This window comes from Phasianus colchicus, chromosome 8 (assembly GCF_987193195.1).
Source record: "Phasianus colchicus chromosome 8, bPhaCol1.hap1.1, whole genome shotgun sequence".
Taxonomy (NCBI): Eukaryota; Metazoa; Chordata; class Aves; order Galliformes; family Phasianidae; genus Phasianus; species Phasianus colchicus.
The window spans coordinates 32,670,116-32,684,171 of record NC_143443.1 but is presented as its reverse complement, the minus strand read 5'-3'; the positions used below and the strand labels follow the sequence as shown (position 1 = coordinate 32,684,171).

The window sequence follows — 14,056 nt, the reverse complement described above, 5'->3', positions numbered from 1 at the left end:
GCCTCCGCGCCGGCCCCGCTCAGGAAGTGACAAGCGCATTTCCTCCCTCCTCCTCCTCCTCCTCTTCTCCTCCTCCTCCGCCCTCCCCGCCCGCAGCACGGCGGCGGCGGCGGCAGGAGGGAGGGAGGGAGCGCGGCTCGGAGCGGTGCCCACAGCCGGCCCCGGCCGGGCCGCGCCGCCGCTCCGCCACCACGGTAAGAGCCGGGACCGCGCCGGGCGGGGCTGAGCCGCGCTGTCAGCCCGGGGGGGGGGACCCGCAACGCCGTCCCGGGGGCGGCGGACAAAGGGCGGCGGCGGCGGCGGGGAGCGCGGCGGGCGGCCCCGGGTCGGGGGGTGTGCGGGAGCTCGGCCCGGGCCGGGCGGCTCGTTCTCGCAACGTTCTCGCAAGTTTCGCGTTCCCCGAGCCAGCGTTCGCCACCCCCGCGGCTCCCGGACACGTGCTGCGCTCCGTGCGGGCCCGGAGCGATGCTCGGCGCGGTGTCAGCGCGGGGGGTGCCGCCCCCCGGTCCCGCCGTCGGGCTGAATGCGGGGTGCCGGGCCTCGGGGCGGGAGCCGTGCGTGCACCGCTGACGCTTAGCAGCGCAGCCACCCCCGAGGAAATGCGCCGAGTCCGAACTGAGCGTAATTGGTTATGAAACAGACAGAGCGAGCTGCAGTTCGTAACCGCGAGCAGATGCGCCTGCTTTCCTTATCCAGCCCCGAAGCGCTTTCTGACAGGTTCGAACTACCCGCGGGCTGCCCAGGTAACCTCGAGCCGGGAGCATCCCAACATCCCGACCCCCAGCACCGCCGGCAGCAACGCGCTGAGCCGCGGCACCGCTGTGCCGCACCGAACCCCGTCTGAGTCGGGATCCCGGCGGGTTGGGAGCGTCACGTCCAGGCTGCGTTCCCTCCGGAGCGGATGCAGAGCGGGCAGGGTCGGGTCGGAGCAAAGAGCTGCTGCGGGGGCTCAGCCCGCCCCGTCCGAAGCGTTCCTTTGCACGTAAACCCGAAGTGAATCCATGAAAAGCATCTGTGGGGAGATCGGGGCTGTACGCGGCAGTCGGGCAGACTGTGGCACAGATCCAGCGCTGACTGAGGCTGATTTTCAAGTGTGGATACGTGGGCAAGTAACTGTGTGTGTAAATATGCAGATAGGTAAACTTAGTGATGGGATTTACGTTCCTCCTCGTTTTTCTTTCTAGTAATATTGGGTTTGGCTTTTTTTTCTTGCTCGTCGATGTGATTTCTTCTTTCCTTGCATAATCTCAGCTAAAAGAGAGGACACCCCAGGATGAGAAGTGCAGGATTGGTGTGTTCTTTCTCCCCACCCCCCCCCAAATTGCAGGGCTGGCAGGAGCTGGAGGCACTCCTAATGAGTGCTAATTGGCAGCAGAGCAGGGATGCTTGCAGCCTTGGGAAAGCCCAGCCCACCAGAGGAGGGGGTTTTCCACCACGATGGTCTAGGAGCTCCTTTGGTGAGGTCTAACAGCCCATGGAACCCTCCCCAGCACCCAGCTGTGCAGGCAGGAGGGAAGCCCTGCCCCAATCCCCCCACATTCAGGTGAATTCCAGCCTAGGCAGTGAGTGGTGATTGCAAACTGTGCTTATTAGCAGGGGTACAAAGTGACCTGTGCATTACAAGTACTGCAGGTGGAGAGATGCTATCAGGTGTTGCAGGGCGACACCTAATCCCCTCCTCTGGTGCCATTTTTCACCCTTTTCCTCTATCCCCCGATGCTCTCTGTGTTCCCAAACCCACGGTGTTCTGCTAGTGATGGGGTACAGCCCTGTGCCTGCACTGCCTTGTTGGGGTTTGTGCTGCTTGACCCCGGAGCTCTGGCTCTGTGCTCTGTCAGTGTGCTGTGTTTATGAGAAAGGACTTTGCTTTTCCAAGGTCACGCTCCAAGCCTGCAGTCTGCTGGTGCCTGGCCGTTTGCTCAGCCAGCAGTGCAGAACGTGGCTCTGGGGCAGTGACCAGAGGTCCCCAGGCTGTTTTGTTTCTCCACATCTGATGGGTTGGCTGCCTTTGGAGAGACTCACTTCCCCAGTCAGGGCTTGTTCTGCTGGTGCAGGCTCTGATAACACAGGCTGGGGACACACAAACCTTCCATCGTCAACCTGTATTGAAAATTGAAGGGTAGTGACATGTATTAATTGACACATGGAATTGCTCTTGGCTTTGGGGAGCTGATCCATGACTTCTGAAGCGTCTAATGTTTGATAGGCTGGATTCATGTGGTGCCATATAGAATCGTTAAGGTTGGAAAAGCCTTCAGAGATCCCTAAGCCCAACCCATCCCACCATGCCCACTGCCCACATCACTCAGTGCCACGTGCCCACAGTTCTGGAACACCTCCAGGAATGGATATGCAAAATGAGTAAGATTTGGTGTGTTAGGTGTTTTGATTGAAACTTGGTGAAGGAAGGCACTGAATGGCACTGAACTTCTATGAGAGTCCCCAGAGCTGTGTGGGTCCCTGGGCAGCAGGTGTGATGGTACCTGTGCCTGTTTGATTCTGTAATTGAATGTTAGTTTAAGAAATGGATGAGTGAGTGCAAAAAATGCGTTCAGGGAAAGGGTTTGGGTTGAGGTTTCCACACCTCCAACTCCATGAAATACTAAAAGGAATAACCCCGTGGCAGACTTGATCGTGGTTTTTGCTTTTGGAGGATTAAATGTAGCAGCATCAGTGGCATTGCTCCTCTGTAGCAAATGTGAGGCATTTCCTGGGCTGCATCATTCCCTGTGCTCATGGGATTTTGTGTTTAGCAGCCAAAGCTCAGGGCTTGGCCGTGCAGTAGGAGTGGGACCGGAAGGTTTCGCTCCATGGCTGTTTCTCCTGCATCCCTCCAGCTCCCAAAGTGTGTAACGTGTAAACTGGCAAAGCATGCTGTGGCAGCTGGAAAACCTGCTGTGAGCCAGCCCAGAATGGAGCAAAAGTCCTAAGTGGGAAGGTGATGTTAGAGGTGGATGTGATGGGGTTGGTGCTTGTCTGCTAACCTTCGTGTCACTGCAGACTTGTTGGTGTGCTGGGGAATAGCTGTACACACCATGAGATGACTTCAGGAATGTGTTCCCGATCCTATTATGGCATCCTTTTTATGATCCAGCCATTACAAATGTAATATTTTGGAAGGGACGAGATTTAATTCTATTAAATAGATGCCGAAAGCTATTATCATATGGAATATCCATTACAATTATGAAGATATAGAAAGCATTACAAGTATCCACATTTGCTTTTTGTAGCTTCTCTGCTAGTTCAGAGAAAAGATTATCTCTTTATTGGCCCATCAGTTGTGTTATGATTGAAGTTCAGTGCTGCTTCTGGGGGTGAAAGCATCGTGGTTAAAATGAAGATTTGCAGCTCCCAATGGCTTCGTTTGGGCACGGAGGCACCCAAGCTCCCATTTTCACCTGGGTTGTGCTGTTGGTACAAAGCTGCCTTTCCCCTGCAGGTCTTACATGAATTGTTGGCTTTGGGAAGGGGTCTGGAAGGGCTGCTTTGTGCCATTCCTCCTCACTGTTGGGATGAGTCAAACATTGCAAGCTTTGCTGGAAGTCCCCGGCTCTTTGCTGGGCTGCTGACGCCATGGGAGCTGTGGTGTGGCCCCGTGAAGGCTGGAGGTGTAAATTATTTGGAGCCAGTGTTTAAGAAAGCTCTATATTTAGTGCCTGCTGCTTAACATCACCCTGGCTTACTGCTGGCAACAGGCGCAGCCATCGCTCTGCTCTCTCCTGCGCACAGCACTAAAATATCCATTGATTGTCCCTTTTCTGCATCATTACTGATGTCCCTCCTGCTGTGAGGGAGACGTTTTATTATTCCCATTGTCTAAACCTCCTGTCTTTTATTTTCTACCTCTCTGCTAACCACTGGTTTGTTTCTTTGTGCACTTCTGCTCCCGTTTCTGTTTCTCCAACTGCCGATGCCAGGAGGAGCATCTTCCCCAAAAAAAGGAGAGCAGAGAAGGGTTGAAGAAGAGGGGTTACCACGGAAAGTTTGCAAATGTGAAAAAACATCACCCAAAAGACAGAACTTAACATTGAATTGCAGTCCTGTGCATTTGAAGGTGGTGTTGTGATGCTGGGGACTGTGCCACGTTGCCATGTTCCAGGAGCCGTTAGTCCCTTTGCTCAGGAGTGTAGCAGTGTGCAGTTCTCCACGAGATGCTCCATTTGTACAAGGCAACCATTGCCATTTGTGTGCTGGCAAAACTCCTGGCCCAGTGCCTTCCTACCAGCCAGGGAGCCAACGTGGGATGCTGTCGGTCCCCAGCATGGCGTTTGGGGAGGGGGCTGTGCCATCCCTGCTGCTCTGGTCCTTGGGACACAGGGACATTGCCTTTCCCCCTGATTTATGCCTGCAGGATGGGAGGAAAGGGGATGTGTGGAGAGTGTCCAGCTGCTGGAGACTCTGGGAGGAAAAATGAATGTATATTTTTTCCCTTTACTGCACATTCATGCTGTCGTAAATGACTTGGCACCAGGTGGGAAGGGAGTTGCACCCGTCCCGTCGGCTGGCGTTGGTGCCAGCTCAAACACCGCCAGACGTGGCTTTTGTTTCCATTTGCTGCTGGGCCATTTTTCCTATTTGCTCAGAGACAGACAGAGGGATTGGGGTTTCTGTAGTGCCAGCAGTAGTGGGGAGCATCCCACCCCACAACCCCAGGCTCGCAGCATCCCGCCCCATCCAGCGGGACTGTGCAGAGAGCCGGAGCTGCGCCAGGTTTGGGCTATACGTGTTGCTGACACCTTATGGGAACTGAACACGTGTTGGAGTAACAGATGGGTATTATTCCAGCTTTGTGAATGTCTCCCTGAGATATTAAAAACACCGGCTGGACCTCAAATCCCAGCTCTCGTGAATGGCTCCCTGGAAGTGCTGTCGGGAGCATTCAGGTGCTGCTTGGCTTTGATGAAATGAGTAAATGCCACGAGTGGGTGTTTGCTTTGCCTCCTTCCTCCTACAGAAAGGCTCCCTTTGAGGGATGGCAAAGCATCCAGCCCCTATTCCCCGTCACAAAATGTCACCGTCCTGCCTTTACATCGGTGCTTATGGGGTTCTGTAATGAATATCAATGTCCACACCAGTGCAGATGCTCTGTGCCCATGGGGATGGCTGACCCTAGGAGAGCTCGGTCCTGCACAGAGAGGTTGTGAGTGCCCCATCCCTTTTGAGGCCAGGTTGGATTGGACCCTAGGCAACCTGCTCTAGTACCTGATTTAGTGGTTGGCAGCTATGCCCACAGTGAGGGGTTGGAACTGAATGATCTTTGAGGTCCCTCCCAACCCAAGCCATCCTATGATTCTCTCTTCTGGACACAGCATTCAGAGGCTGCCATGGGATGTGCTCCCCAGATCGGCTCCTTGGCAGCCCGCGCACGTAGGAGCCGTCTTCTGCTAACAGATTGTGGTGTATTTAATGAACCCGAGGAAAAACAAGGAATCTGAAGGCTGCGGGGCGATGCAAGTTTGCTGTTCGGTCTGCCAAATTCATGCTAATTCAGACAACTCACAGATGTTTGGCTCCCTGTGTGTTAAGGAGATTTATGTAAGATGCAGGGCTGGGAAATTCATTCCCAGCGTGCCGGAGAGCCGAGCTGGCAGCGGCCGCGCACGGGCAAAGGTTTCCTGTCCATTTCCTTTGTCCATTCCTTGCCACCAACTTTTCACTGCAACATGTCCATTGCTTGCTGGGAGGATGAGTAAAGGTTCATCTTCCAGAGCCAGCGAGCTCTGTGAAGGCTTTTTCCCAGCTGAGGAATGATATCCCCTGAGATAGGGATGATGATGCAGTGGGGACCACAGTGAGGTGAGACCACGGCAGTGGCATTGCCAGCCCTGTGGTTCTTTCTGCTTTATGGGTTGGCCACAGGTGATGCACGATGTAGGCCAGCTGAAAGCATTCCAAACCCCGAGAATATTGTCTGCCTAATTGAATTTTTGGAATATCCTGAGCGATCGTTTTTCTGCTGGAGGCTCTGCAGTCTTACAGCTTTTACTGGTAAGAATGGAGTGGGAGGAAAAGATCTCAGAAAGTCTGGTTGTTCTCCCTCCATCATTGTGTGTACATCCAGTATCCCTGCTTTAAATCCAGACGCTTCCATCACCCTGGTTATTCAGGGACCACCAGCCTCAATCAGGTCTCCAGCTCAGCCTTGGAAAAGGGAGAAATCTGCCTTGCTTACAGTACCCAAGTCTGACAATGATGCTGGAGTTCCAAAATTCCCTGCAAGATGCCCAAGTTCTTGCTAGCACTTGGCCATGCTGTGGTTCTCTGGTTGCCATCAACACATTGCTGTTGATGTTGAAAACTGGGGGCTCTGGAGCAAGCAAGGCAGGCTGGCTGAGAGCCTTGGAGGTTTGTCACCCTGGAGCTTTGACATCTGGCTGTAAGTAGGTGGACATCGTGCTGCAGAGGTAGGTATTGAGATGGGTTTAAAATGGCCTGAAATCGTTCACATTTGAGAAGTGGGTCTGTAAAAATGGCATGGTGAGGCCCTGTTTACCATCTCAGAGGTTTCAGGTTGGATATGGGAAAACGGTGTGAGAAAAAAGCAAGAAGTGGTTTATTTGTTTCTATTTACTAGAGCAGTGTCCTCCAAGCAGTAATTAAAAGTAAACCTAGGCTCTGCTGCCTTGTTCAGCATCCCTGGTTGTTAAGGTTAACAGCTGAAACAATTCTCAGTTCAGCATTTTCTCGACTTTTGGGAGCATGGCCAACACTCACAATATCTCACAGACCATTGCGAATTCTTGTCATAAATCTCACAATTGGAAAAATACAGACAGAAGGGCGAGTTGGTTCTTTGGACTGGCAGGCTGGGCTGTGGTGCTGCTTCAGCTGCTCTTCTCCAGAGACCATCATTGCTTCAGCTCCCTGGGCTCGCTTGGAAATATGCTCAGAATAAGAAGCAGACCCCTAATAAGCAATTAGGCAATGGTAGAAGGTTTTTCTCAAAGAGAACGTGCCATTTTTACAGTCCTTTTTTTTTTTTTTTTTGATAAAAATCATCTTAGAATATAATCATAGGATGGCTTGGGTTGGAAGGGCCCTCAGATATCAACCCATTTCAGCCCTCTGCCTTGGGCAGGGCTGCCAGCCCCTAAATCAGACACAGCTCAGGATGCTCAGGATCCCATCCAGCCTGGCCTAGGGCACCTCCAGGGTTGGTGCATCCATTAGAGGGTATGTCTGAATGGCCTGCGTGGCACTATGCAGAATTATTGGTGGCATTTCCTACCAAGGTGGCTGGGACATGGGGATGGCTCCTCTTGCCATTACTTGCTGTCATGCATGAGGTCCATGCAGCAGACTGGACCCCGTGCAGTCACTGTGTGCATCCAGCTACCCCTCTGTGCCAGCAGTCCCTTGTTTTGCACTTCATGTTTGCTCTTTGCAATGACTAATTTTGCTCTCTTCTTTTCCTTTTCAGTTGCCAGGGAGGAAAAGGCAAAGTCACAGCCAGTGCCGCTTTCTTCAAGCTGAGATGTTGAGACAAAGCACCTCTGACCCTGTCCTGTCCTTTCTCTCCATCCCTTTCCGCCGTTTGTTTGTGAGGGAGTCCTTCCCCTGCCACTCCTATTCCGTAAGAGCAAGGGGGCAATAAAACTGATGTTTCTTTACTGAATTAGATGGTGTGCCATTTTCCTTAATCACTGATTTTTTGGGGGTGAGCACTTGGATTTCGGGCTCTCCCTGACAGATGCGTGACTTTGGGCTCGAGACACCAGGACTTGGTGTCACTTTATGGCAGGGTCATTCATGGAGCATTTGGAGGCAAGGGTTGGATGGAAGGAGGCTTTTTTTTAATTTGCTGAGCAATGTGTTTATGGTCTTGGTCAGCACCTTGGTACGTGTGGAGCTCCTGGTTGGGAGGGCCATGGTGATGGACCAGGTTGTGCCTGGCCATGGCCAGGAGTTGGACTGGGTGGTCATTATGGGTCACCTCCAGCTTGGGATATTCTACAGTCCTCTGATTTACAGTGGTGGCTCAGGGTCAGGCTTTCTGTTCCTATTGTGGCTCCTCAAGATGGGCACTGCCATATTGAGCCTCCTGGTTGTGACTTTTCTTTCTTTTTGAGGGGTTGCATTGTTCGGGGGTATTTATTCACATTTTTTGGAGGTTTTAATCTTGTAAATAAAGTCAGTGTTGACTAATGACATGGAGCAGTGAGCACCGTGTGGCCTGGCTGTGAGAGTCCAGTGAGGAAGTGAGCCCTTGCCTGGCTTTGTACAAATACAAACCTGTAAGGACCTCTTCCAAACTTGTAACGCAATAAATCAACAAGTTGAAAATGCACCTCTTGGTATTATTTGAAGTGTGGTGAGGCAGATGTGGAGCCCTGACATACCTGAATGGAATGGTGTTCTGTGGACAGACGAAGACTTGTTGTTCCTTGGATACCATCCAGCTTTTTTGTATGCTGTTTAGTGCTTTAATTCTGCTTTTTTAAAACACGTCGGTTGTCCCGTTGAAACCTTCAGGAAGATTTTTGGTTGTCCCCCCCTTTTAAGTCATTTGCAGATGTTGGGAGAGCTGTGTTGTGCTGGGCCCAAGTTTTTGCTGGGGCTTTGCATGAAGAAATCAGGATCTGGATATCAGGAGGAGAGTGTGCATGGGGATCCTTAGTTTCCCCTTGCCCTGTTGTAATAGGACAAGGGGAAATGGTTTCCAACTAAAAGAGGGGAGATTTAGATTAGATATAAAGAAGAAGGATTCTATATAGGGGTAGTGAAGCACTGCTCGGGCTGCCCAGAGAGGTGGTGGTGCCCATCCCTGCAGGCACACAAGGTCAGAGGATGGGCTCTGAGCACCTGATGGAGCTGTGGGTGTCCCTGTGCACTGCAGGGGATGGGACCAGATGGCCTTTAGAGATCCCTTCCAACTCAAATGGTTCTATGGTTGTGGCCATAGCACTGGTCTTGGCATTACTTTTCCAGTCCATGGATGACAGTTCAATCCTCTGACTCTAAACTAAGAAGAGTCTTGCCCTCTTCTTGCTGGCACTAAGGGTGTGGTAATGATAGGAGGCTTTAAGGGTGAGAAACAGATTCACGGTTTGAGCAACTCTAAGAACAGAAAGGAAACAAATTACTGTTGTGACTGTAGTCACAATAGTAGAGTAGTAATACAGTGAAATGCTAAAAGTGTATGGGTTTCATTCCTTCCAGCTGGTAGCAAAATTTAAGGCAAAAACAGTAATAGCAACTCTCCGTTCACAGAGCAAGTGGGGACGTGGCTGGGGGGTTGGGGTGTGCAATGCAGTGCCCACAGAAAAGTGTATGTGGGCAGTGGAGGACGTGTACAACAAGAATTGTTTGATGGTAATTTGATGGTAGCAATAGCAATTTAACCATACTTTGCAGAATAAGCCATAGGAAATTCTTGATCTGCTTTAATATCTCTTCTGTGGCTGAGCTGCTAGTTGAAATCAGTGACGCCTATAGAAGCACATATGTGTGCTCATTGGGCAGAGGTCTTTAAGTGGAGTGGTTGGAGATGCTCTTGCTGCAGTACTGGCTGCAGAAGGAGATTCCAAGGCAATCCATAAGCCCAATAGGTTCTTGAAAGATTGAGTGTTCAGCCTTTTGGGGGGTTAAAAAGCTCCTGGATTGTGTCACATCATGGCTGTGGCCCAAGTCTAAACTTAACCTTGACTGAAGGATGAAGATAGTTCCTTTATCTGATTGCAAATGAGGAAATACATTCCTTAAAATAATTAATGGTCCCTGAAGAGCATCTTTTTATTAGCATCTGTATGCGTGGAGAGCTCTGGTCCATAAATACCCAGCAGTTTCCTGCTCGTGGCATGGCATTTATAGGAAGACCAATGTGAATGGGTGCTGCCCTACAGCACCAGCAGGGCATGGTGGGGCAGGGCATTGCAGTGGGAAGTTTTGGCCGTGGCACAGTGATGTGGTGGTCCCCAGGGGGATGCGATGGGCAGGGCACTGTCACCCAAATGGGGCAGAGAGCTGCTGCCTGGGCTCAACTCCATGCCTGGGTGTGCGTAGTGCTCTGCTGCAGCAGTATTAATCATTACCTTAGGGAAAGATAATTATTGGTGGAGAAATTGTAGCCTGTTAATGAGAAAACGTGCTTAACTGCTTCCCGGCTGCTGGGACTGCTTGTTTGATCTGGATTTCCCCTGCGGCTGCTCACCGGCGGTGGCCTCAGTGCCTTTTGAAGCACCACAAATGTGGTGTGGGTGAGCATCCCTGCCCCGTGTCCCAAGCAGGGACCAGTGATGGAGATGGCTAGAAATGGTGCAGAGGTGGTATGTTGTGACCTAGAGGGCTTGTGGCAGTGGGAGAGGGCTCACTGCTCCCTGCTCTGGGCCCTAAGTAGGGCTCGTGTAGCAGATGGTGTTTCCTTGAGCAATATCAGCTCTGTTTTGGCAGATGTAGGTTTGGATGTCCTCAATGGCAGCCCTGCCCTGTCCGTGGTTCAGCCACGGTCGCTGATGGAGCTGAAATAGCAGGAAGAACATTCCTGATGGCTATTCCTGGTGACATTCCCCAGTGAAGCCAAGGAAGAGAAGCATGCAGGACTTGGGGTGCTGTGTGGTGCCACGTGCACGTCACTGGGGCACCACAAAGGCTTTGGAGATCCCGCTGTGTATCACTGGAGGTGTTGACAGTGCTCGTGCCATTGGGTGGTCATTGGGCTGCCCGGGGGTTTGTGGTGAAGCTATAGTAAATTGTACATTATAAGGCATCCAATGGCCCAGAAGAAGCTGGAGTCTGTACCACGTGCCTTTTGGAACAGTAAATCTTTGAAAAATGTATTGATTCCCGATCCTGGCTTTGCACTCTGGCTGAACTTTGTCCTCACAAGACACAGTAGGTGATTTCTCTACCAGCCAGCTGGCCTCTAAATGAGCTACTCATAACTCCATCCCGACCTCTAATCCAAATAAACATGAAAAAGATTATTTGCAAGCTGGAAAGAGAATCCTTATCAGTTTGTAATGAGGTTTAATACTTAGCAGCGTGTTCTCAAATATTGTCCTTAAGTACTGCAATTTGGTTTTGACTGCGTGTTACAAGATAAGTGTTTCATGCTCTTCGGATCATGCAAATGGTGTTTTTGTTTGTTTGCTTTAACGGCAAGGCAACAAAATAGTGAAACAGGATTAGAGGGGCGGTTTGGGAAAAACACTGATTTCTATAATCAGATTTGAATTGCAATCTGTTTGCTTTTGCGTGGGGGTGGGTGCATGGGAGGGAATGCCAGGAGGTGAAGTAGGGTTGGGTGAGTGATTGCAGCCTCTGTGCGCTCCTCGTGCAGCCCTAACACAGCATTTACTGCCTCAGACCCTCAAGGAAATAAGTAGGGATCAAGAGGCATGGAGTGATGCTTTGGGTTTGTGGGCAGGGAGCCCTGTCCTTCCTTGCAGGAAGCTCTTTGCCTCGTTTCTTGCCCAAAGGGCTCCTTGTGGTTCTTCCAGGAACCAGGGGGTTACCACGATGGCATGGGGCAGGAATCAGGGAGTTATTGGAGTGATGTGGAGCATCCAGACGGTTTCATAGGGGTAATGATGCTGAAATGGCTTTGTCTGCAGGAAATCTGTTCTTGGTTGATCTGCTGGCAAGGGGGGTTGCCTCTGGGACTGTAGTGAGTGCTGCTTCCAAGCTTCAGAATCTCCATACTGAGATGAGCTGATGGGTTCCCTTTTTCAAAAAGCAGAATTAGGAGGGCTGTGTGTTTATCTGCCTGCAACACTCCTGTTCCTCCAGCACTCCTCGTGCACACTGTGTGCTCCCAACAGCTCCTGCAAGTGCTGCTGCACGAAATGCCTCCGAGCTAATCGGGCGCCCAGGAACGCCAGCAATGCTTAAGAGCCTAAAATAAATACTCCTTGCCTCGCTCCTAGGGCAACCCTTTCACCCCGTGCCTGCCCGTTGCACTCAAGCCAGGGGTTGCTCCTCAAACCTCACCTGACTCCTCATCCTCTTCCTTCTGCCCACAGGGAGCCGCCAGCCGCAGCCCCTGCTGCTCTCAGCCCTTCTGGGGAAAAATGCACTGAAATGGGAGCTTGGCCAGAGCATGGCTGACAGCGACCTTTGCCTGGACTCTGATGGACTCCAACGCAGGACTGCATTACCATGGTGATGATCTTAACCAAAACTCGGGAAAACAAAGGTGCTGACTCTGTAACATGCAGGACTGAGCTGGTAAGCATCGTGACGTTGCACTTCACAACTCTGCTGCTTTTGCCATCGCTTTGCTGTGGCTTTAGGATGCTTTTTCACACTGCAGGGTTGGATCTTGAGATGGTTTTCTTGCTTGTGCTACACTGGTTTCTGCTGGGGTTGTTAATATCCAAAAAGCAGGTGATGAGTAAATGATTGGAGTGCTGTGGCTGTTGCATATGTGCATTTCAGTGAGCACACAATAGAATCAGCTGTGAATAACACGGGTTAGAAGTTGCTTTGCCCGGAGTGAACAGATGCTCATGATTAATAGGAGGATGAGCAAGTGGGGAGCAGGATTAAGTGGGAGATGGAGAGGTCGGGGCTGTGTTACCTAACAGTCCTGCTGGCAGCACAGAGGGATGCAAACCCAAACCAATGAGCAGGTAACAGAAAAAATGGGGCAACAAGTGGGGAATGATGCTGAAAGAGGCAGCATTATGGTGGGGTGGAGGGTAACACAGAGCTGTCTGGTAACACCCAGGGGGGACTGTTGGGGTTTTCACCCCTGTCCTGCAGGACGAATGATCACAGTCTGGAAAGGAAGGAGACAGAAAACTATACTGTGCAGGGAGACACAGATAGGGATGCTCAGGAAGCATCTGGCAGGATGAGCCATACATGGGCATTTGGAGCATAAAAGTGATGGTAATGCCCAAGTTCACTGAGGATGGAGCACTCTGTGAGCTGGCTTCCTGGGCTGGTAGTGCAGGCTGCTGAGCACCCCAGGGTGTGGGTGGAGGGGTTCAGCTGCAGGAAGGAGAAGAGCAGAAGCTCTTGTGTTGTGCGGGATGGGCTGCATAGCCACACCACAAAACTTTGCCCTCCCTTGTTTGCTGAGTGCCTGCCATGGTGCTAGTGCTGTGTCAACAGGGAGTAACTGTTCTGGTTATACAGTTTGCATTGCCAGGTTGTCCAGGCAGTTAAATTGAGGCAGATGTTCAAAAGAAGTCTGATCCAGCAAAGAGAGCAGCAGTTTTTATGTTGGTAGAGAGTAGAACTCAAAGGCAATAAGCATCTGAGCAGCAGGCACCGTCACCTGCTGGAGGATGGTGGGCTCGCTGGCTGGTTTGTATCCCAACATGGTCAGGCTGAGCACTTATAAAATAGCAGTTGTACTCAATAGGGGAGGTATGTCATTTGGAGATGTTCCTCTTCCTTCCTCATTTGCAGGCAGTCACTTTGGTCTCTGAACAAAGCCTGCTTTGTGGTAGTAACGGTGATGGAAGGATGGTTAGACCAGATGATCTTGTTGGTCCTTTCCAACCTTGTGATTCTCTGATTCTATGCTGCTCTGGGGGCTGGCATGTCTGTGTTTGTTCCACTTTGGCCACTCTTCAGAAACAGCTGCGTGCCCTCCTTGTCTCCTGATCCATTTTGCCTTCTTCTTAATAAGATGGGGCCTGGCAGAAAGAGATCTCTTTACTTCACCTAAAAAGGTGGTACATGCTCCAAAAAATGTAACCTACCATTACTTCCCATCTCCTCATCTGCACAAATCCCTGCTTTCTGCCTCCACATCCCTCTGTGTTCACTATTGGCAGCCTACGAAGTGATTCCATTGGTTTGTCAGCAGTTGGCACAATCTTGTTTTCATTATCATTATTATTATTTGCGATGTATTGATGAGGAATCAGGAGAGAAGGTGCAAATGCAGTGGCCTAATGGTGGATAAAACACAACTATGGCAGTGCAGATGGATGTGGAGCGTGTGCTGGTGCTTTGTTCAGATGAAGTAAGGCTCGTTCAGATGGGGTGGAGTTGCCAGGACAGATGCTTCAGAAGCAGAATGTGGATGTTTTGTGGGATAACAAAAGGACGATCAGTATGAAAGTGTGTTTTTGCAGACATAGCTGAAATGGCATGTGGC

The 14,056-nt window shown here is 51.0% G+C and overlaps 1 protein-coding gene across 3 annotated transcripts in view; it reads left to right on the top strand.

Moving 5' to 3' along the window:
• Positions 1 to 14,056, top strand: part of FAM53B (family with sequence similarity 53 member B) — a 38,573-nt gene continuing 24,517 nt past the window's right edge. Inside the window, exons 1-3 of one of the 3 annotated variants that reach the window (XM_031597333.2) lie at positions 1 to 194; positions 7,424 to 7,576; positions 11,964 to 12,168. In XM_031597333.2, coding sequence (XP_031453193.2) covers positions 12,100 to 12,168 — 69 coding nt within the window. In that variant the 5' untranslated portion in view covers positions 1 to 194; positions 7,424 to 7,576; positions 11,964 to 12,099. Of the gene's footprint in view, positions 195 to 754; positions 7,577 to 11,963; positions 12,169 to 14,056 lie in introns of those variants that run through there. The other 2 variants (XM_031597334.2, XM_090145633.1) reach the window with 2 other exon arrangements.